At 49.3% G+C, this 24,470-nt stretch overlaps 1 protein-coding gene across 4 annotated transcripts in view; it reads right to left on the reverse strand.

The window, feature by feature from the left end:
- Positions 1–24,470, reverse strand: part of SLC6A9 (solute carrier family 6 member 9) — a 319,069-nt gene that overhangs the window by 101,624 nt on the left and 192,975 nt on the right. For all 4 annotated transcript variants that reach the window (XM_077276148.1, XM_077276149.1, XM_077276151.1 and 1 more), the window contains one exon: positions 6,078–6,234. In XM_077276148.1, coding sequence (XP_077132263.1) covers positions 6,078–6,234 — 157 coding nt within the window. The remainder of the gene's footprint in view (positions 1–6,077; positions 6,235–24,470) is intronic.

The following is a 24,470-nucleotide window of genomic DNA, read 5'->3' on the forward strand; positions in this document are numbered from 1 at the left end:
CACTGCTGTATAATATAACTGATATCTGGGGAGCGGTGATGTCACCGCTGTATAATATAACTGATATCTGGGGAGCGGTGATGTCACTGCTGTATAATATAACTGATATCTGGGGAGCGGTGATGTCACCGCTGTATAATATAACTGATATCTGGAGGGCGGTGATGTCACCGCTGTATAATATAACTGATATCTGGGGAGCGGTGATGTCACCGCTGTATAATATAACTGATATCTGGAGAGCGGTGATGTCACTGCTGTATAATATAACTGATATCTGGGGAGCGGTGATGTCACTGCTGTATAATATAACTAATATCTGGGGAGCGGTGATGTCACTGCTGTATAATATAACTGATATCTGGGGAGCGGTGATGTCACTGCTGTATAATATAACTGATATCTGGGGAGCGGTGATGTCACCGCTGTATAATATAACTGATATCTGGGGAGCGGTGATGTCACTGCTGTATAATATAATTGATATCTGGGGAGCGGTGATGTCACCGCTGTATAATATAACTGATATCTGGAGGGCGGTGATGTCACCGCTGTATAATATAACTGATATCTGGGGAGCGGTGATGTCACTGCTGTATAATATAACTGATATCTGGGGAGCGGTGATGTCACCGCTGTATAATATAACTGATATCTGGGGAGCGGTGATGTCACCGCTGTATAATATAACTGATATCTGGGGAGCGGTGATGTCACCGCTGTATAATATAACTGATATCTGGGGAGCGGTGATGTTACTGCTGTATAATATAACTGATATCTGGAGAGCGGTGATGTCACTGCTGTATAATATAACTGATATCTGGGGAGCGGTGATGTCACTGCTGTATAATATAACTGATATCTGGGGAGCGGTGATGTCACCGCTGTATAATATAACTGATATCTGGGGAGCGGTGATGTCACCGCTGTATAATAAAACTGATATCTGGGGAGCGGTGATGTTACTGCTGTATAATATAACTGATATCTGGAGAGCGGTGATGTCACTGCTGTATAATATAACTGATATCTGGAGAGCGGTGATGTCACTGCTGTATAATATAACTGATATCTGGGGAGCGGTGATGTCACTGCTGTATAATATAACTGATATCTGGGGAGCGGAGATGTCACCGCTGTATAATATAACTGATATCTGGGGAGCGGTGATGTCACCGCTGTATAATATAACTGATATCTGGAGAGCGGTGATGTCACCGCTGTATAATATAACTGATATCTGGGGAGCGGTGATGTCACCGCTGTATAATATAACTGATATCTGGAGAGCGGTGATGTCACCGCTGTATAATATAACTGATATCTGGAGAGCGGTGATGTCACCGCTGTATAATATAACTGATATCTGGGGAGCGATGATGTCACTGCTGTATAATATAACTGATATCTGGGGAGCGGTGATGTCACAGCTGTATAATATAACGGATATCTGGGGAGCGGTGATGTCACTGCTGTATAATATAACTGATATCTGGAGAGCGGTGATGTCACCGCTGTATAATATAACTGATATCTGGGGAGCGGTGATGTCACTGCTGTATAATATAACTGATATCTGGGGAGCGGTGATGTCACTGCTGTATAATATAACTGATATCTGGAGAGCGGTGATGTCACTGCTGTATAATATAACTGATATCTGGGGAGCGGTGATGTCACCGCTGTATAATATAACTGATATCTGGAGAGCGGTGATGTCACCGCTGTATAATATAACTGATATCCGAGGAGCGGTGATGTCACCGCTGTATAATATAACTGATATCTGGGGAGCGGTGATGTCACCGCTGTATAATATAACTGATATCTGGGGAGCGGTGATGTCACTGCTGTATAATATCACTGATATCTGGGGAGCGGTGATGTCACTGCTGTATAATATAACTGATATCTGGGGAGCGGTGATGTCACTGCTGTATAATATAACTGATATCTGGGGAGCGGTGATGTCACTGCTGTATAATATCACTGATATCTGGGGAGCGGTGATGTCACTGCTGTATAATATAACTGATATCTGGGGAGCGGTGATGTCACTGCTGTATAATATAACTGATATCTGGGGAGCGGTGATGTCACCGCTGTATAATATAACTGATATCTGGGGAGCGGTGATGTCACCGCTGTATAATATAACTGATATCTGGAGAGCGGTGATGTCACTGCTGTATAATATAACTGATATATGGGGAGCGGTGATGTCACTGCTGTATAATATAACTGATATCTGGGGAGCGGTGATGTCACCGCTGTATAATATAACTGATATCTGGGGAGCGGTGATGTCACCGCTGTATAATATAACTGATATCTGGGGAGCGGTGATGTCACTGCTGTATAATATAACTGATATATGGGGAGCGGTGATGTCACTGCTGTATAATATAACTGATATCTGGGGAGCGGTGATGTCACCGCTGTATAATATAACTGATATCTGGGGAGCGGTGATGTCACCGCTGTATAATATAACTGATATCTGGAGAGCGGTGATGTCACTGCTGTATAATATAACTGATATCTGGGGAGCGGTGATGTCACTGCTGTATAATATAACTGATATCTGGGGAGCGGTGATGTCACTGCTGTATAATATAACTGATATCTGGGGAGCGGTGATGTCACTGCTGTATAATATAACTGATATCTGGGGAGCGGTGATGTCACTGCTGTATAATATAACTGATATATGGGGAGCGGTGATGTCACTGCTGTATAATATAACTGATATGTGGGGAGCGGTGATGTCACTGCTGTATAATATAACTGATATCTGGGGAGCGGTGATGTCACTGCTGTATAATATCACTGATATCTGGGGAGCGGTGATGTCACTGCTGTATAATATAACTGATATCTGGGGAGCGGTGTTGTCACCGCTGTATAATATAACTGATATCTGGGGAGCGGTGATGTCACCGCTGTATAATATAACTGATATCTGGAGAGCGGTGATGTCACTGCTGTATAATATAACTGATATCTGGGGAGCGGTGATGTCACAGCTGTATAATATAACTGATATCTGGGGAGCGGTGATGTCACTGCTGTATAATATAACTGATATCTGGGGAGCGGTGATGTCACCGCTGTATAATATAACTGATATCTGGAGAGCGGTGATGTCACCGCTGTATAATATAACTGATATCTGGGGAGCGGTGATGTCACCGCTGTATAATATAACTGATATCTGGGGAGCGGTGATGTCACCGCTGTATAATATAACTGATATCTGGGGAGCGGTGATGTCACTGCTGTATAATATCACTGATATCTGGGGGGCGGTGATGTCACTGCTGTATAATATAACCGATATCTGGGGAGCGGTGATGTCACTGCTGTATAATATAACAGATCTGGGGAGCGGTGATGTCACTGCTGTATAATATAACTGATATCTGGGGAGCGGTGATGTCACTGCTGTATAATATAACTGATATCTGGGGAGCGGTGATGTCACTGCTGTATAATATAACTGATATCTGGAGAGCGGTGATGTCACCGCTGTATAATATAACTGATATCTGGGGAGCGGTGATGTCACCGCTGTATAATATAACTGATATCTGGGGAGCGGTGATGTCACTGCTGTATAATATAACTGATATCTGGGGAGCGGTGATGTCACCGCTGTATAATATAACTGATATCTGGGGAGCGGTGATGTCACTGCTGTATAATATAACTGATATCTGGGGAGCGGTGATGTCACCGCTGTATAATATAACTGATATCTGGGGAGCGGTGATGTCACCGCTGTATAATATAACTGATATCTGGGGAGCGGTGATGTCACCGCTGTATAATATAACTGATATCTGGGGAGCGGTGATGTCACTGCTGTATAATATAACTGATATCTGGGGAGCGGTGATGTCACCGCTGTATAATATAACTGATATCTGGGGAGCGGTGATGTCACTGCTGTATAATATAACTGATATCTGGGGAGCGGTGATGTCACCGCTGTATAATATAACTGATATCTGGGGAGCGGTGATGTCACTGCTGTATAATATAACTGATATCTGGGGAGCGGTGATGTCACTGCTGTATAATATCACTGATATCTGGGGAGCGGTGACGTCACCGCTGTATAATATAACTGATATCTGGGGAGCGGTGACGTCACCGCTGTATAATATAACTGATATCTGGGGAGCGGTGATGTCACCGCTGTATAATATAACTGATATCTGGGGAGCGGTGATGTCACCGCTGTATAATATAACTGATATCTGGGGAGCGGTGATGTCACTGCTGTATAATATAACTGATATCTGGGGAGCGGTGATGTCACCGCTGTATAATATAACTGATATCTGGGGAGCGGTGATGTCACCGCTGTATAATATAACTGATATCTGGGGAGCGGTGATGTCACCGCTGTATAATATAACTGATATCTGGGGAGCGGTGATGTCACCGCTGTATAATATAACTGATATCTGGGGAGCGGTGATGTCACCGCTGTATAATATAACTGATATCTGGAGAGCGGTGATGTCACCGCTGTATAATATAACTGATATCTGGGGAGCGGTGATGTCACCGCTGTATAATATAACTGATATCTGGGGAGCGGTGATGTCACTGCTGTATAATATAACTGATATCTGGGGAGCGGTGATGTCACCGCTGTATAATATAACGGATATCTGGAGAGCGGTGATGTCACTGCTGTATAATATAACTGATATCTGGGGAGCGGTGATGTCACTGCTGTATAATATAACTGAGATCTGGGGAGCGGTGATGTCACTGCTGTATAATATAACTGATATCTGGGGAGCGGTGATGTCACTGCTGTATAATATAACTGATATCTGGGGAGCGGTGATGTCACCGCTGTATAATATAACTGATATCTGGGGAGCGGTGATGTTACTGCTGTATAATATAACTGATATCTGGGGAGCGGTGATGTCACTGCTGTATAATATAACTGATATCTGGAGAGCGGTGATGTCACTGCTGTATAATATAACTGATATCTGGGGAGCGGTGATGTCACTGCTGTATAATATAACTGATATCTGGGGAGCGGTGATGTCACTGCTGTATAATATAACGGATATCTGGAGAGCGGTGATGTCACCGCTGTATAATATAACTGATATCTGGGGAGCGGTGATGTCACCGCTGTATAATATAACTGATATCTGGGGAGCGGTGATGTCACCGCTGTATAATATAACTGATATCTGGGGAGCGGTGATGTCACTGCTGTATAATATAACGGATATCTGGAGAGCGGTGATGTCACCGCTGTATAATATAACTGATATCTGGGGAGCGGTGATGTCACTGCTGTGTAATATAACTGATATCTGGGGAGCGGTGATGTCACTGCTGTATAATATAACTGATATCTGGGGAGCGGTGATGTCACTGCTGTATAATATAACTGATATCTGGGGAGCGGTGATGTCACTGCTGTATAATATAACTGATATCTGGAGAGCGGTGATGTCACCGCTGTATAATATAACTGATATCTGGGGAGCGGTGATGTCACTGCTGTATAATATAACTGATATCTGGGGAGCGGTGATGTCACCGCTGTATAATATAACTGATATCTGGGGAGCGGTGACGTCACTGCTGTATAATATAACTGATATCTGGGGAGCGGTGATGTCACTGCTGTATAATATAACTGATATCTGGGGAGCGGTGATGTCACTGCTGTATAATATAACTGATATCTGGAGAGCGGTGATGTCACTGCTGTATAATATAACTGATATCTGGGGAGCGGTGATGTCACTGCTGTATAATATAACTGATATCTGGGGAGCGGTGATGTCACTGCTGTATAATATAACTGATATCTGGGGAGCGGTGATGTCACTGCTGTATAATATAACTGATATCTGGGGAGCGGTGATGTCACTGCTGTATAATATAACTGATATCTGGGGAGCGGTGATGTCACTGCTGTATAATATAACTGATATCTGGAGAGCGGTGATGTCACTGCTGTATGATATCGCTGAGATGTGGAGATTTCTCAGGATGGTCTTAGGAGTGCTCTCCGGGTCGCTCACCTCCTCCGTTTCGGTAGCAGAGGTATGGGAACCTCCAGACATTGCCCAGCCCCACAGCGTAGCCCACACTGGTCAGGACAAACTCGATCTGATTGCCCCAGTTTCCTCTCTTCAGGTTCTCGTCCCTCTTGGTGGCTTCGCCGGGCACCGCTCCATTCTGTAAGGGAACAGTCAGGTGATTAGTAATAACGCAATAATCGCGGTCCCACCAGTCGCAGACGCCGTCATGTCCAGTGCTGCTTATCGGAGCAGACAATGCTCTGTGAGCTAAACGCAGTGCCCGACTCCCTCGCCGACTCCTTCACCCACACGGGTTGGATTTCTGCACCGCTGTCAGGGCCTCGGCATCACGGAGAGTTTTCAGCCTCTGAGCAGAATCCATGAATGTTTCTGTTCACTGACAGCAAGCAGAGGTCACAACGGCAGAACGACGTCTCATTCCACAATTATTTTCCCTAATGAATCCGGAAGACGAATTTATTGAGAATATAGTCAACAGGGGCTCCGACCAACCCTCATCTCAGGGCGGCCGCCTATCAGGAGCCCTGGCCACGCCGACCCCAGTACAATGATCACAAGAGGCTTCTCCACAAAGATTCCTCACCAGAGACCGCTGCAGACGACCTCAAGGCAACAGAAGGGTTAATGCGAAGAACACCGGGAGCGTCCGCCCCTCACTATACAAAACATGCAGACTGCCCCAGAGGAACTGTTAGAGGGTCCTGGGGCTACAAGAGGGGGTTACACCATACGGAGCTGACCCAGTCATTGTGAAAACTATATACACAGAATTCTGCTGCTTCAGAGCTGAAATCTGCAGCCAGTCAACAAAATTTCAGAACATTTTATCTAATAAGTTCATTCTGAAAAACACAGCGGGATTTACTATCCATATGTTCAAAACCGCAATCTGCTTCATATACAGGTTTACCCCATTCACACTCACCTGCACCAGCAGAATAGTGAGTGCAGCTCTGGAGTATAATAGAGGATGTAACTCAGGATCAGTAATGTAATGTATGTACACAGTGACAGCACCAGCAGAATAGTGAGTGCAGCTCTGGAGTATAATACAGGATGTAACTCAGGATCAATAATGTAATGTATGTACACAGTGACTGCACCAGCAGAATAGTGAGTGCAGCTCTGGAGTATATTACAGGAGGTAACTCAGGATCAGTAATGTAATGTATGTACACAGTGACTGCACCAGCAGAATAGTGAGTGCAGCTCTGGAGTATAATACAGGAGGTAACTCAGGATCAGTAATGTATGTATGTACACAGTGACTGCACCAGCAGAATAGTGAGTGCAGCTCTGGAGTATAATACAGGATGTAACTCAGGATCAGTAATGTAATGTATACAGTGACTGCACCAGCAGAATAGTGAGTGCAGCTCTGGGGTATAATACAGGATGTAACTCAGGATCAGTAATGTAATGTATGTATGCAGTGACTGCACCAGCAGAATAGTGAGTGCAGCTCTGGGGTATAATACAGGAGGTAACTCAGGATCAGTAATGTAATGTATGTACACAGTGACTGCACCAGCAGAATAGTGAGTGCAGCTCTGGGGTATAATACAGGAGGTAACTCAGGATCAGTAATGTAATGTATGTACACAGTGACTGCACCAGCAGAATAGTGAGTGCAGCTCTGGGGTATAATACAGGATGTAACTCAGGATCAGTAATGTAATGTATGTACACAGTGACTGCACCAGCAGAATAGTGAGTGCAGCTCTGGGGTATAATACAGGATGTAACTCAGGATCAGTAATGTAATGTACGGTATGTACACAGTGACTGCACCAGCAGAATAGTGAGTGCAGCTCTGGGGTATAATACAGGAGGTAACTCAGGATGAAAAAAGTAATCTATGTACACAGTGACAGCACCAGCAGACTAGTGAGTGCAGCTCTGGGGTATAATACAGGAGGTAACTCAGGACGAAAAAAGTAATGTATGTACACAGTGACTGCACCAGCAGAATAGTGAGTGCAGCTCTGGGGTATAATACAGGAGGTAACTCAGGATCAGTAATGTAATGTATGTACACAGTGACTGCACCAGCAGAATAGTGAGTGCAGCTCTGGAGAATAATACAGGATGTAACTCAGGATCAGTAATGTAATGTATGTACACAGTGACTGCACCAGCAGAATAGTGAGTGCAGCTCTGGGGTATAATACAGGATGTAACTCAGGATCAGTAATGTAATGTATACAGTGACTGCACCAGCAGAATACAGAGTGCAGCTCTGGAGTATAATACAGGAGGTAACTCAGGATCAGTAATGTATGTACACAGTGACTGCACAGCAGAATAGGGAGTGCAGCTCTGCTCAGCTGCTGCTCATTGTGTTGATTGTGGGTGCGGTCGCTGCTGAACCTGCAGTGTGCTCCTGAGCACCACCACCTCTCCACCCGGGGACCTGCTCTCTCTCTTACCCAGGGAGGGAGTGGGTTTCCTGGGATGAGTGAAGGAGCCAAGTCCCAGGCTTCTGCTTCCCGGACCAGGCTGGTGGGGGGCAGAAGGAACCAGCAACCAGCCTGCACATCAGAGGATTCGGGAGTGAGACGCTCCACCAGGAGTCGCAGCAATGTGGCTCCTACTCCCCCCAGGTCTGCAGAGACCCAGAGAAGCCGCAAGGCTTCCATGGAGGAGAAGCCTGCTAGCGTGCAGGATGACAGCCCTTCCGGAGGAAAGCTGAGTGCTCACGGAGGTGAGGCTGACCTCACTGAGGAGGGTTGGGCGCTGCAGAGACCCCGGGAGTCTGTGTCCACCTATGCCTCCCGGGTCATGAGCCACCTTCGTGAGTATGAAGAAGCAAGCAAGAGATTGAAAAGGCTCCGGGAGGAGCTGCGCTGCACAAGCGCAAAAGCTGCAGGCGCCTCCAGACCCAGGAAGACGCAATTCCAGGCTGAGGTAAAGAGGCTGAAGCTTGAAATTAATGACCTGGAGGTAAGAAAAGCCTTTATCCAAGAAAAAAGTGGACCATTTAAAGAAAAATTGCAAAATGAAGACCGATTTAGAGAAATGGCTGATAACAGAGAGCAAAGGCAGATAGGGCTGCAGCCTGGGAGCCAGGTGGATGATGATGATGATGATGATGATGATAAGGAGGATGACCAGCAGAAAGCCCCACCTGGCAGCCTGCTTAGTCACTCACAGGCCACGTGCAGCGAGCTCCCTGCTGGACAGGCGACAATGACATCTCGTCGCAGTTCTGCTGGCTCTGGGGAGGACAGTGACATCGACCAGGGAGGGGCGCTAATGGCAGAGATCAAGCTCCTGGAGTCCCCAGTGTGCCTTCAGAACTTCCATCTTGGTGATGATTTGCCAGAGGAGGCACCTGGGGGCCGGAAAAAAAAGGTGAAGAAGATCAAACCTAAGCTGCAGGAAGCGGTAAGCTATGTGTATGCCCCCCTCCCTGTACCCCCTGAGTCGGCTGCAGGGTCAGCTCGCTGTATAAGCCCCGTTGCCCAGCCCAGCCCGGGTTCTGCTGTGGATCCGGTGCAAAGGCGCGGGGAGACTACAAAGCAATGTAGTGAGGCGCAGAGCTCCGTTTCTGCTTGTAGTAGCAGGGACGTAGCAGCAGGTGCATCAGCCGAGAGGCTGGACAGTGAGGGCGGCCCGGCGGCGGGCGAAAAATCAGGCCACGATACTGTGGTGCGCTCCCCAGTGGGAGGGGGGAGCAGCCTGGTGTCAGGGGCAGCTCCGGTAGCCTCGGTGCCCCTGAATGCTGTTGCCGCTGATCACTTAGTTGAGAAGCGGCGGCAGTGTGAGGGGGTTACCGGGGCTGGGCGTTCCGGTCCTCCCACCAAAGTCCTGTTCTGTGTTGGCGCCGCTGGTCAACAAGATCCTGATGCTAAGGATCAGCGGTGCCTCACAGCAGCGAAAGATCAGCGGCGCCTGGTAGCAACCATGAAGCAGCGGAAAATATCAACTGATGATGCGGAGGGCACACATAAAACCAGGGGTGAGGTCACCTCCAGTTCTGTGGAGGAGACTCAGCCCCTTGTGCCTGATGATGCGGAGGCCAAAATGTCACCCCCTGTTGTCACTGGTCCAGCAGGAGTGAATGTGGTGGTGGGTATGGATGAGGAAAACTCTTTGTCTAGTGGTGTGGTTGCTGGTTTGGTAGAGGGTGAGGAGGTTATGGAGGTGGGTAATGGTGATGCTGTTGGTGTGGATGTGGTCACTGGTCCGGTTGCCCCCCCGGTGGTGGCAGCACCTGTCAGGAGTTATGCCGCTGTCACCTCCGGGGGAAATAGGGCGTCCTCCTCGTCTCTGGGCTCTGGGGACGGCATGTTGCAACGGCGTCTCCTGGAGGCTCTAAAGAGGGGAGAGAGATCACTAATGGTAGAGGGTCGAGAGGTTGATCTATCCTTCTGGATAGAGAGGCATGGCCTCGGGGCCTTACGAGAGCAAAGAGGGGGGGATACAGTGTGGTCCCTCCCAACAGCCGGGCCGGGTAGTGTGCGTAGGAATGTGGTCCGTCTTCGGTGGAGGGGCAGTGATGCGTGTCCTCCAAGGTCGAAGGTTGTGGAGCTCCTGCTGAGGATGGGCTTCAAGGCGATTGACATCTACGCCTTGATACATCCCTATTCCACACCTGAGTTTGATGTCAGCTTTGTTCGGCCGGAGGGGCTTGAACTTTTCTGGTCGAACTATGAGTTGGCAAAAAATGAGCCCGGCTGGCGAGACTTTGCCGTTCAGGCGGTGTCTCGCCAAAATCAAGTCAAGAAAGTGACCGTGATGACATGTAACGAGTCGCTTTCTTGTTATGACATCATGACGTGGCTTGGCCGGTATGGAGAGGTAGTGGAGATGCCAAAGAAAAACCGTGACGAGTTTGGTATCTGGTCAGGGGCCTGGACGTTTATGGTAAAACTTAAGCGTTCAGGTGGTACGGTTGCCCACATACCATCATCTGCCTTCCTGGGTAGGGATCGTATCCTGGTCTTCTACCAGGGGCAACCGAAGCTCTGTCACAAGTGCGGCGACCCCACACACTTCAGCGCAAACTGCACTGTGCAGAAGTGTGCATTGTGTGGGGATGTCGGCCATCTTGCTGCATCTTGTGTGGAGATTAGGTGCCACCTGTGTGGTGAGTTAGGTCACCCATTCAGCCGTTGTCCTCGCTCCTTCGCTAACGCAGTCGTGACCCCGGTGGGAGAAAGCCGTGAGGCTGATTCTGCTGGGGAAGGGACTAGCAAGGGTGAGGGAGCTGAGGGGCCAAGGAAGAAAAGCAATAAAAAGACGCCTGCCCAGCTAAGGCGTCTAGACAAGCGCAGACAGGATAGGGAGCTGGGCGAGCCACGGGCTACTGGGGCGGCCCCTGTCCTGGATGCCAGTCTTGCTGCTGAGGCCCCAAGGGATGATGAGTTGGATGAGGAGGTCAGGAGGATCCACAGGGAGGAGAGTGCCACTGCCTCAGAGTCCTCCCATTATGAAAGTATGGATGAGGATAATAGGCAGTGGCTAGAGGACAAGCGTAAGCTCGGCACCAAAAAGAAGAGAAAGAAGGGAGATAAAAAATCTTCTCTCGCTCTGACCAAGGTACCTAAGGAAGGAAAAACCGACTCCCCTCTGGTTGGTCTTTCTAACCGGTTCCAAGCCCTTGAAAACATCTCTTCCTCTGAGGAGGAAGCTGAGGGTGAGGTTCTGGCTTCGGCGGCGGGGCTCACAGGGGGTGCCGAGTCTCCTCCTTCTGGGAACATAAGATCCTTGGAGGGAGGGACTGGCCCAGAGTCCGGAGACGAGGACGAAAAAAATAAAAAACGCGTGGAAATGGTTACCTCCATGTCATTAAAGAGGGGGAAGGATTCCTCCTCTGAGGCAGAGGATAAGGGGAGTGGGAAAAAGAAAGCCATCTAACTCAATCACCAATGATGGCGGAACCCACTCCGTTGACGCTGGCGTCCATTAATGTCGCCAGCATAAAGTCAAATACAGCTAGATTTGCGGCCTTTGATTTTCTCAGCCGGGTTGAAGCTGACATTTTCTTTTTGCAAGAGACCAGGCTGCCAAACATGGCAGATGTGTTTAAAGCTAAGAGGGAGTGGAGACTCGGGCCCTCCTATTGGTCTCTTGCGGCCGAGCCGTATAGCGGAGTGGCGGTCCTTTTTACCGCACCGGTGGAATGCCGACGGGTTATTGAGTTAGAAATGGGGAGGTGCCTGATCTTAGATGTCCTCATGAAGGGACAAGAGCTCCGGCTCATTAACATCTATGGTCCCCAATCTAAGTGGGACCGGAAGTGTCTCTTTATGAGGATCAAGCCCTACCTTTTTACAAGTCGGCAGGTTGTCTTTGGAGGGGACTTCAATGCTGTCACGAGGCCCCGAGATAGAGGAGGTTCCAGAGACAAGCTGACTTATGATAGCGTCGCCCTTAATAGTATAGCTAGTGAGGCTCGCCTGGTGGATGTCCACATTCGGCACACCCCAGGCCACGAGGGGTTCACCTATCATAGAGGTAACTGTAGGTCCAGAATAGATAGGTTTTATTTAAAGGAGGAAGCTGTCTCTTCAGCAGTGTCTGTTGTTGAGGTGGAGTTCTCCGACCACTGTTTAATTTTGTTTTCTCTGAATGTTACAGAGACCCTCCGGATGGGAAGAGGCTTTTGGAGGCTCAATTCGTCTCTCTTGGAAGAAGCGGAGATAAGACAGTCCTTTGAGGATTTTCTTCAGAGCCAGGTACCCTTACTGGATCTTTGTAGTAGTAGGTCAGAGTGGTGGGAGATGTTCAAGGAAAGGGTGGCGAGATTCTTCCGCCAGCTCTCGAGCCTCAGGAGTCTGAGCAGGTACCGCCTGTATCAGGGTCTGAGGAGGAAACTCGAGCATCTTGTCTCAACTGGAGGTAGCCGCGAGGAGATCTCCAGAGTGAAATCTTTGCTTATGAGGTGTCAGTACGATAGACACGCATCTTTGGTTTTTGAGAGGGATTACGGGAAGTACCGCTCGCCCGACCCTTACAGAAACTGCAAGATGTCAGTGAATAGTAAATTGGTTACAGGACTGGTCGACACTACGGGGTCCCTGAGGCGATCCAGATCAGGGATCCTGGAGGTTGTCAGATCCTTCTACTCGCACCTCTTGGGGAAGAGGGATCTTGATTGGGATGAGATGTAGGCTTTCCTGGCAGAAGCTGTCCCCGAACCAGGGGTAGACCCCTCTCTTGACGTTTTGACAGAAATGATCAGGGAAGAGGAAGTTCAGTTGGCGATTGAAGGGCTTGCTCCCAAAAAATCGCCTGGTCCAGATGGCTTAACATCTGAATTCTATAAGACCTTTAAGGACGTTTTGGTTCCCCTCTTGACTGAGGTATTCAATGAGTGTCTTTCCTCGGGCACTCTGCCGAAGTCAATGAGGAGGTCTGCTCTGATCATCTTGTCAAAGGGTAAGGACCCGTCTTGCATTGAGAATTGGCGTCCCATAGCGCTTCTCAATGCAGACAGGAAGGTTCTGGCAAAGGTGCTGTTTAATCGGCTGGTGAAATTTGCACCCCGACTCCTTTCGGGGGCCCAGCATTGCTCTGTTCCAGGCCGCAGCACATTTAGTGCTGTGCTCTGTGTCCGAGAGGCAGTGGAGCAGGGTAGGGCTGGTCACTGGAAGGGGTACATGCTGTCACTGGACCAGGCAAAAGCGTTTTTATCGGGTTAATCACGAGTACCTCTGGTCCGTCCTTCTGAGATATGGCCTGCCGGGGGGGTTTGTTGATTGGCTTAAGACCTTGTACAGTGGGGCAGAGAGTTTCCCGCTTGTGAATGGTTGGATTGGTAGCTCTTTTGAGGTTGGGTCCGGTGTTCGCCAGGGTTGTCCCTTGAGCCCGCTGCTGTACGTGTTTGCGATTGACCCTCTTCTTAGGAGGGTGGAGCGTGGACCGTTGGCCGGGATCGGGATGGATCAGGCAGCACCGGAAGCCACTCTGAGGGTGGTGGCGTATGCCGATGATGTCACTGTGTTTGCTTCCTCTCCCGAGGAGGCAGGGTGGCTGATGTCAGAGGTAGATCGCTACTCGGAGGCATCCGGGTCCAAGATCAACCGGGATAAGTGTGAGAGTCTCTGGCTGGGAGGAGGAGATCCTGGTTTTGAGCTCCTGGACACCCTTCCAGGACCCAAAGTCTCTGCAAAAGTCCTTGGCATCGAATTTGGCCAGGGGGATTACCCCAAACAAAATTGGGACAGCAGGCTAGAGATCGCCACTCAGAAGGTGAACCAATGGAAGGGTTGGTCTTTGACCCTAAGGGAAAGGGTAAACTTGAGCAAAACTTACCTGCTCCCTTTACTGATTTATCTGGGCAGTGTGTGCATCTTGCCGGAATCTCTCTGGACTCGGGTCTACAGTTTGTTCTTCCAACTGTTATGGGGGAATAGACTGAACCTGGTCAAGAGGGAGGTTACTTACCGTACGAGGAGACTAGGAGGGTTGGGTATGGTCAACCCTGTGGTATTCCTTGTGGATACCTTCATTAAGATCAATATCGCAAACCTCTGGAAAGAGAGGGCTCCTCCGTGGGTATTCTCCTGTAGGGGATGGTTTCAGCCTTTCTTCCAGGAATGGGAGACAGGAGGGCAAGTGAAGGATCTTCGCACACCGCATGGACATCTTCCGGCTTACGCTACCTTGGTTCTGAAGGTAATTCGTCGGTGGGGTCTGGGAATGTGGGAGATCAGGACTCTGCCAAGGAAACTACTTGACAGTAGGGTTCTGTTGACCCATTTCCAGAGGCCTCTGGCGCTCAGGGACTGCCCAAGTCGGGATCTTGGGGTGGGTTTGCATCTTTTGAATTCTATCAGGATCCCCTCGAAGTTTTGGGACTTGGCTTGGCGCTGCTTCCATGGGAAACTGTGTGTGAGGGACAATCTGAAGTGTAGGAGCTCTGAGGACAGGAATTGTCCTCGGGAGCATTGTGGTACCTTGCTGGAAAGCATGGACCACTTCCTGCTTCATTGTCCCTTCAACACAGAGGTGTACAACAGGGTGGGCGCCTTCATTGGCTGGTCTCGGCTGGCCGGTCTCTCCTATGCGGAATGGGCCTATGGAGCATTCGGAGACCTGGGTGGTCGGGACCGCTGCACCTTATTTCTAGTTAGCGCAGTGGTTAGGTATCACACGTGGAACGCACGGTGGTTAGTATCGACGCAAAGACAAATCCTCCCAGTGGACGATGTGTTTAGGACCATACTCAATGACCTGGTGAAGGTGCGCTCTCTGGAGTATGGGAGACTGGGCACACGGAGGGCCGCGCTCCTCTGGAGGGGCTTTTCTTTTAGTGTGCCCTAGTCTGGTCATCTCCTTTCCTGGTGGTGGGCTGCTGCTGACACTGTAGATTTTTGTTTTGTTTGATTATACAGTGATGTAGGGCTGCAGGCGCCGAACTTGGGCTTCGTGAGTTGTGATTATTGTGGTGTGTGCTGCTGTATATATTGTATATATTGTATATGGGGATATAGATTTGGGTGTAGGTGTTAGGTTGGGTGGTGGGAAAGGGGGGAGGTGGGTTTATCTTGTGGGACTATGGGACACTGGGTTGTTTGGGGGAAAAACTGGCACTGCCTGATCTGGCCTATGGACGTTGGACATGGACTGAGGCATGAGACGCAGGACCAGCTCTCAGGTCAGTGCGGGGTGTTGGGAATGGAGGATAGCTTGTAGTATTGTAGATATTTGTTTAATTTGTAGTTATTTTATTTAAAACTGAAAAAAAAAAAAAAAAAAAAAAAAAAGTTCATGTATATAGTCTTTGTTTGCCATTGTTTATTTTATTTGTTATTATTATTTTGTTTGGTGACCGGACCTGAAGTTATTGTTCTGTATATACTGTATAATATGTGTGAGAGGAGAGAATGAGCGGCTGGACCAGTGTTCAGTATATTGATAATTTTCTGGCTAATATTTTTGTTATGTTTTCTGCTATTATTGTTGTTATGTTTTTCATTTTTATAATAAAAGATCTACAGGAGGTAACTCAGGATCAGTAATGTAATGTATGTACAGTGACTGCACCAGCAGAATAGTGAGTGCAGCTCTGGAGTATAATACAGGAAGTAACTCAGGATCAGTAATGTAATGTATGTACACAGTGACTGCACCAGCAGAATAGAGAGTGCAGCTCTGGAGTATAATACAGGAGGTAACTCAGGATCAGTAATGTAATGTATGCACAGTGACTGCACCAGCAGAATAGTGAGTGCAGCTCTGGAGTATAATACAGGAGGTAACTCAGGATCAGTAATGTATGTACACAGTGACTGCACCAGCAGAATAGAGAGTGCAGCTCTGGAGTATAATACAGGAGGTAACTCAGGATCAGTAATGTAATGTATGCACAGTGACTGCACCAGCAGAATAGTGAGTGCAGCTCTGGAGTATAATACAGGAGGTGTCAAAATTCACACCGTGCCGCCAACAATACATCACGGATCGTGAGTGACCTTTGGCCAGCCCATGGCTATCACTTGTGCAGGGGGCTTATCTTAGTTATCCCTCCACTGCTACAATGTGACGAAAACACAAACAAGGCTATTGACCTCTCAATTTACCGCAGGGGCTTATTTTAGTTATCCCACTGCTGCTACAATATAACACGAACTGCAGGGATTTATGCATATCCCGCTTTTCAATTCTGCCTCGGAACTTGTGGCTCTCCGGCGACCCCCTTACCCTCAGGTCAGTCAGGAAACTACATAATTAGTCGCCAGACAGGTCGCTTCACTGTGGACTGGCTAGCAGGCACGCTGCAGTGAGGGAATTATAAATGCTCAGGCCGCAGCCAGACAATAGCTTATAAAACCCCATTCCGTCACTGCCAGCTCACCTGCCTAGCCCAGAACACACTTCGCTGCCACCTGCTCTGATTCCTCCACAGAGGGGTTCGAGCCAACTCAAATTCAGCAGCGTAATTACTTCAGGTACGTTAAAAATTTGCACAGAACATGAAGAATACGAACTAGTAGTTTTATAATTTACTCCAAAAGATTAGGCAGTGTTTATAAAAGATATAGGAAGATGTTACAATACGAGACAAAGTATGTATAAAGCAATTATAAAATAAACATGGATTAAAGGAAGATAAACTCACATTTGCTTAGATCATTTCAGGCAAACCATGTTGGTAGGTGGAGCACAAATGTCCCAATGCATCAGGGAGGCTGCCTGTATTGAAGTCCCAGGCAAGAATGAAGGCTGGGTTGAGTGCAGCAACTTATGAAGGCTGGGTTGAGTGCAGCAACTTATAACTGCAGGCTTGTGACATCACTAAAGGGGTTTGAGTTACCATCGCCCTCCCCTCTCCTCAGATGTACAGTTTTTACCAACAATACTTATAATTCTCATATCTTAGCTTGAGAACATGTCAGAATCACAGCACACCCATCATTCATCTCATTTTAAAATTGGCTAATGATACCAAATTCGTCCTAGTTGTTCCACACTGTTCCGGAGAAATCTGCACTTTGTACTCGTTGTGTTTAGCTGCTAGTGCTTACAGTGATTGACAGATCTATAGATGGAAGTTAGCAATATATACTCCTTACTTTAATAGCCCAAATTGGTGGCCCAACATCTTATTATAATAAAACAAAGAACCTCGTGTCTTTTGAGAGAGACTAGACCAGTTTCAGCTGGTACTGGAGGGAGATTTGTGCGGCTACAGGTGCAATAAAAATTCTTGTGGTGGGGGCCATGAGGGATTTGGGATTCACACACACAAACATCTCAGCAAGCAGAACCACAGAGAGAAGGAGGGTCAGAGCCCACAGTATGTGTGCTAACAGGGAAAACTAAAAATCATATTATACATTATCATCACACCTCCCCCATCTGGTGTGCGCTATGGAGGCAGGACCTCTAGGTACTCCACCATGCAGAACTCAGCAGGTTCACCCTGGCGGGACAACCCATCCGCATTGCCATGCTCCCTGCCCGTTTTGTCTTTGATGGTGAAGTCAAAACGCTGAAGGGTAAGGCTCCAGCGTAACAACCTTCCATTGGTTCTGCAAATGGCGTTTAGCCAGCGCAGAGGGTTGTGGTCAGTCACCACAGTGAAGGTGCGACCGTACAAGTAGGGCTGCAAGCGCTGCAGGGCCCAGACTATGGCCAGGCACTCATTCTCGATGGTGGAGTAGGCCACTTCCCTCGGCAGAAGTTTCTGGCTCAGGTACAACACAGGGGTGCTCTTGGTCCTCCGAGTCAACCTGGCAGAGCACAGCACCGAGGCCAAACTCGCTGGTGTCGGTCTGCACTACGAACGGTTGACTGCTTTCAACATAGGGGAGTTGCACAGTGCTGTTTTTAATGCCTGGAAGGCCCCCTCACAGCCGTCAGTCCAGTTGACGATGTGGGGTAGCTTCTTCCTGGTGAGGTCGGTCAAGGGTTTTGACAGGCTACTATAGTCCTGTACGAAGCGGCTATAGTACCCTGCGGTGCCCAGAAAGGACATCACCTGTTTCTTGGTCCTGGGGGTGGGCAAGTTTACGATTGCTGCCACTTTCTCAGGCTCTTGCTTTAGGGTGCCCCCGCCGACCCGGTGCCCCAGGTAGTGGACCTCACTCATGCCCATGTGGCACTTTCCCGGCTTGATAAATTCACCTGAGCACCTCCTCAAGATGCTGCAGGTGTTCATCCCAGGAGGAACTGAAGATGGCAATGTCATCCAAGTACGCCAATATGTACTTCTCCAGTCCTCAAGCAGGTCATTGACCATCCGCTGGAAAGTGGCAGGGGCATTCTTCATACAAAAGGGCATGACCATGGACTCATACAGTCCAAAGGGTGTGATAAAGGCGGACTTCTCCTGCGCCTCGGGGCTCAGGGGAATCTGCCAGTATCCTCAACTCAGATCCATTATGGTCAGATATTTTGCGCCAGCTAACCTCTCAAGCAGCTCGATGCGCGGCATTAGGTGCGCGTCAGAGGCTGTGATGGCGTTGAGCCCCCTGTAGTCCACGCAGAACCGGGTGGTCCGATCCTTCTCTGGCACGAGGACTACAGGTGAGGCCCACACTCTCTTTCACCGTTGAATCACCCCCAACTGTAACATCTCATCGATCTCCTGGCGCACAACCTGCTGCACATGGTCGGAGATTCGATGTTCGCCGTAGTGGGGCATGATTCCCGGTGTCCACCTCGTGGACCGCTAACTCAGTCTTTCCAGGTCGGTTGGAGAACACGGCCCGGAAGGGTTCCAGCTTGGTCCGCAACTGCGACCGTTGAGGTTCGGTTAGTGAGGCACTTACCTCCACGTCCTCGATGGACCCACCGGCCTTGGTTTGGGCCAGCATGTCCAGGAGGGTGTCTTCCTCCCCGTCTTTGGGCAGCCTGCAGACAGGTAGTTCGAAAGGTTCACGTTCGTGATGCGCCTTCATCATGTTGATGTGAAAGGCCTTTTGCCTACCCCGAGAGTGGTCAAGCGTGACCACGTAGGTGACCGGGTTGAGCTGTTGGGGGACGACGTACGGGCCTTCCCAGGCTGCCTGAAGCTTATCCTTGGGTGCGGGGACCAGAACCCACACCTTTTGACCCACGTGTTAGGTCCGCTCCCGAGCTTTCTGGTCGTACCAGTACTTCTGGTCAGCCTGAGCCTGCGTCATGTTGTCATGTACCAACGGCGTCAAGGTCTGCATCTTGTCACGGAAGCGCATGACATACTCCACTATGAACACTTCAAAAGGGTTCGGCTCCTCTTCCCAGGATTCCCTTACCAACCCAAGGGGTCCCCGGACTCGCCTGCCGTACAGGAGCTCGAAGGGGGAGAAACCGGTTGAGGGCTGCGGAACCTCTCGGTAAGAAAATAGCAGGTGTGGGAGGTACCGCTTCCAGTCGCGCCCTTGGGACTCAACCAGCATGCGTAGCATCTGCTTGAGGGTACCACTGAAGCGCTCACACAAGCCATTGGTCTGTGGGTGATATGCACTTGATACCAGATGCTTCACCTGCATTCTCTTACAGAGAACCTCCATTAGGCGAGACATGAATTGGGTCCCTTGATCAGTAAGCATCTCCCTGGGAAATCCTACACGTTAAAAGATAGCCAACAGGGCATCCGCCACCTTATCTGCCCTACTTGACAACAGAGATACTGCCTCTGGGTACCGGGTAGCGTAGTCTACCACAGTAAGGATGTATTGCTTTCCAGTGCTGCTGGGGACGGCCAGCGGGCCCACAATGCCCACCGTGATTCTCTGGAAAGGCTCCTCTATCACTGGCAAAGGGATCAGGGGAGCCTTAAGAGCAGGCCCCGCCTTCCCCACTCTTTGACAGGTGACACAGGAGCGGCAGTAGTTTGACACATCTGTCCCCATCTTAGGCCAATAGAAGTGTTGAGACAGCCGGGCCTTAGTTTTGCTGATCCCCAAGTGTCCAGCGAGCAGGATCTCATGGGCAATCCGCAACAACTCACTCCGGAATTCCTGCGGGACGACCAGCTGTCTTTCCCTCAACCACTCCTTTTGCAATTTTCCGGGTACTGTCTCCCGGTACAACCTCCCTCGTTCCCAGAACACCCTCGCCTTATCAGTCACGGAAGTGGGCATCTCGGCAAGTTGTCTCAAATTTTCCAGGCTCGCATCTGTGTGCAAAGCGGCCTTAAACTCCTGGCTAGGGGAAGCCAGAAGCGATGTCAGGGTCCCTTCCCCACGGGAACCCTCTGGGACCTGCTCTGGGTCCATCTCTGGTTCAGTCACAACTGTAACTGCGGAGGGTACAGAAGGCAGTACGTTAACTGCGTTCCGGGCACTCTGACTACAGGTGACAGCAGATACGTATGCTGTCTCCCCGGGGATTTCCACAGACCCATCAGCCGGCGCTGCTATGGGTACTACCTCCTTATCCACCACCAACATTCCAGGAGCAGTGCTACTTATGGGCCAGTTACCTTCCTCGGTGGCACTAGTTAATTGCATGGCATCACCTTCCTCACGGTTCCCATGCATCTTCCCATTTCCTGTAGTACCGACACTTGCCCCTGCTAGGGGTTCCTCAGCCGTCTCACTCCGCAGAGCGACGTGGCTGAGCACTCCTGTACCTATGGGCACATCAACTTTTGCAGAAAAATGGTTATCAGGTTCAGTTGGCACAGTTACATCATTTCCAGCATCATACCTAGGTAAAAAATGGTTAACACATACATCAATACTAGATAAAGCATGGTCAGGTAACACATGCGTTTTCCCATCATCATCAGGGTTAACGTTACCCTTATTAGCAGATTGGGGAGGGGTGTCAGGGACGTAATATGCAACCATCCTCCCCAAATCAGTCCCCAACAAAACATCAGTGGGCAAGTTATCACACAGCCCCACTTCCTTCACCCCGCTCCCAGCACCCCAATCAATATAAACCCGGGACATTGGCAAGGGACAGCTGATGCCCCCAATCCCCGTGACAGTTATGGTTTTCCCTGGAATGATCTCCTCAGGGGCCGCCAGTTCGGGTCGGATGAGGGTCCGTTCAGCCTCGGTGTCCTTGAGGACTGTAGCGACATGGCCCCCTACTGTGACGTCCTGCACGTTGTCACACACCCTCCCAACCACCCCACCAACCAAAAGAACTGCTGCGTTTTGCCCTGGGGCTTTTGCTGGGGGGTTCTTCTGCTTGTCTGGACAGTAGGGACTGATATGGCCAGTCCGTTTGCAAACAAAACACTGGCGGTCGGTGGTAGGACTGGTGCTGTTGGCAACAGGGACAGGGCCTCTGTTGTGTTGGCTGGCAGGGGCACTGGCGTTGGTTGCAGGCTTACCCCCTCTCCAGATGGCGGTGACTGGCTTCCGCACTTCCGATTTACGGTTGGCCTTGTAGGCATCGGCAATCTGCGTTGCTTTCATCACGTCTTTGGGTTCTCGGTCCATCACGAACTGTCGCACCTCAGCTGGGCAAAGATGTAAGAACTGGTCTTTGATCATCAGGTCTCACAGCTGTGCAAAGGTGGTCACTGACAGTCCTTGGATCCACTGCTCAAAGTGGGTCCCGAGTCCAAGCGCCACATCGCTGTAACTGTCGTATGGGCCACGTTGGAGGTTCCGGAACTTTCTATGGTAAACCTCGGGTGTAAGCTGGTACTTGGCTATCAGGGCCTGCTTGATGGCCTCATAGTCACCATCGTGTTCTTGAGGGAGAGCAGCAAACGCCTCCAGAGCTTTGCCCTTTAGCCCTGGAGTCAGGTATCGTGCCCATTCTTCCATAGGCAGCTGGTGCTGTCCGCAGGCTTTCTCAAAGGCCCGCAGAAAAGTGTCCAAGTCCACGTCATTTTCCATCACAGGAAAGTGCTCTGGCCGGGGCTTCGGTATCTGAGCGCTGTTGGGCTCACGGCTCCGGGCGGTGGAGGGTACCCACCCCTGCCGGACCATCTCCAGTTCGTGGACTCGCTGGGCTTGGCGCTCGGTTGTCTCAGCCTCCCGCTCGGCTCACTGGGCCTGGGCCTCTCGCTCAGCCTGCTGCCGGTATTGCTAAATCAGCTGCAGATGTCCATCACGGTCGTCAGCGGGGAGTTGTTCCAAGGCCGCCAGCAGGTGGGGGTCCAATTCGCCCTGGTTGCTAGTAGGGCCGGCATTCAGTGGTTGGACCTCTGCTGCAGCACCACCTCTGCTTGGGCCAGGTTCTGTGCCTGCTGGGCTCTGGCCGTTTTCCCGTTGCACCAGAGCCACGACCAGTTGGCCTTTGTTTTTGTTTGTGGCGTCGATCCGCCACACTCCGCAGAGGGCAATAAGAGCGTCCTTCTTAAGCTGCTTATCCCACTCTTCTCCCATTGCAGCCATGGTTGCCAAATAAAAGATAGGAAAGAAAAACGAAGAGAAGGGTAGGGGATAATCACCAGAACATACAATTGTCTCAGGACTAATAAACACTGAGTTTGTTCTCCAAACTTATTTGCGCAGAGTCCTCCCACGAACTTTGCAAGTATTTAGTGAGAGGAATGATTGCGCAAACCAGATCACTAATGCTCTATGATCCCACCGCTGCCACCAATATGTCACGATTCACACCGTGCCGCCAACAATAGGTCACGGATCGTGGGTGACATTTGGCCAGCACACGGCTATCACAAACAAAGCTATTGACCCACAAACTTAATAAAAAAGACCAAAATTGAAAGAAAACAATATCACATTCCTCCACATGCTCACAGCCACCGTGGGGGAGACTACCAGGAGGACATATTTAATGTAATAAGGACACTCAGAGCACTCACAGTGCAGAAACCGGTCTGATGCCATATACCTAAAAAATCACTGCATCGTGCAGAGTAAAACACAGGTCTAGAAGCGGGGGGTATGTATAGAACAATATGTACCAATATAATGAGCCCTGTACACAGACTCATATATTACATGTCACTTATCAAGCCATAAAACCCCACCCCGGACTCTTACCCATGACATGAAACTCCGTTTTCCTTTGTCTTATTGACCCACAAACTTGCGGCTCTCCGGCGACCCCCTTACCCTCAGGTCAGTCAGGAAACTACACCTGGGATAATTAGTCGCCGGACAGGCCGCTTCACTGTGAACTGGCTAGCAGGCATGCTTTAGTGAGGGAATTATAAATTCTCAGGCGGCAGCCAGACAATAGCTTATAAAACCCTGTTCCGTCACTGCCAGCTCACCTGCCTAGCCCAGAACACACTTCACTGCCACCTGCTCAGATTTCACCACAGAGGGTTTCAAGCCAACCCAAATTCAGTAGCGTAATTACTTCAGGTACGTTAAAAATTTGCATAGAACATGAAGAATACGAACTAGTAGTTTTATAGTTTACTCCAAAAGATTAGGCAGTGTTTATAAAAGATATAGAAAGATGTTACAATATGAGACAAAGTATGTACAAAGCAATTATAAAATAAACATGGATTAAAGGAAGATAAACTCACATTTGCTTAGATCACTTCAGGCAAACCTGTTGTGAAATTGGATTCTGGGCTCCCCCGGTGGCCACTTGTGGAATTGTACTTGTGTGCATCATCCCCTCTGTTCACCTGCTCCTATCAGGATGTGGGAGTCGCTATATAACCTTGCTCCTCTGTCAGTTTCATGCCGGTCAACAATGTAATCAGAAGCCTTCTGTGCATGTTCCTGCTACTAGACAACTCCTAGCTAAGTTGGACTTTTGTCCTTGTGTGTTTTTGCATTTTGTTCCTGTTCACAGCTGCTGTTTCGTTACTGTGTCTGGAAAGCTCTTGTGAGCGGAAATTGCCACTCTGGTGTTATGAGTTAATGCTAGAGTCTTAAAGTAATTTCTGGATGGTGTTTTGATAGGGTTTTCTGCTGACCATGAAAGTGCCCTTTCTGTCTTCATGCTATCTAGTAAGCGGACCTCGATTTTGCTAAACCTATTTTCATACTACGTTTGTCATTTCATCTAAAATCACCGCCAATATATGTGGGGGCC

This window comes from Ranitomeya variabilis, chromosome 8 (genome assembly GCF_051348905.1).
Source record: "Ranitomeya variabilis isolate aRanVar5 chromosome 8, aRanVar5.hap1, whole genome shotgun sequence".
Lineage (NCBI taxonomy): Eukaryota > Metazoa > Chordata > Amphibia > Anura > Dendrobatidae > Ranitomeya > Ranitomeya variabilis.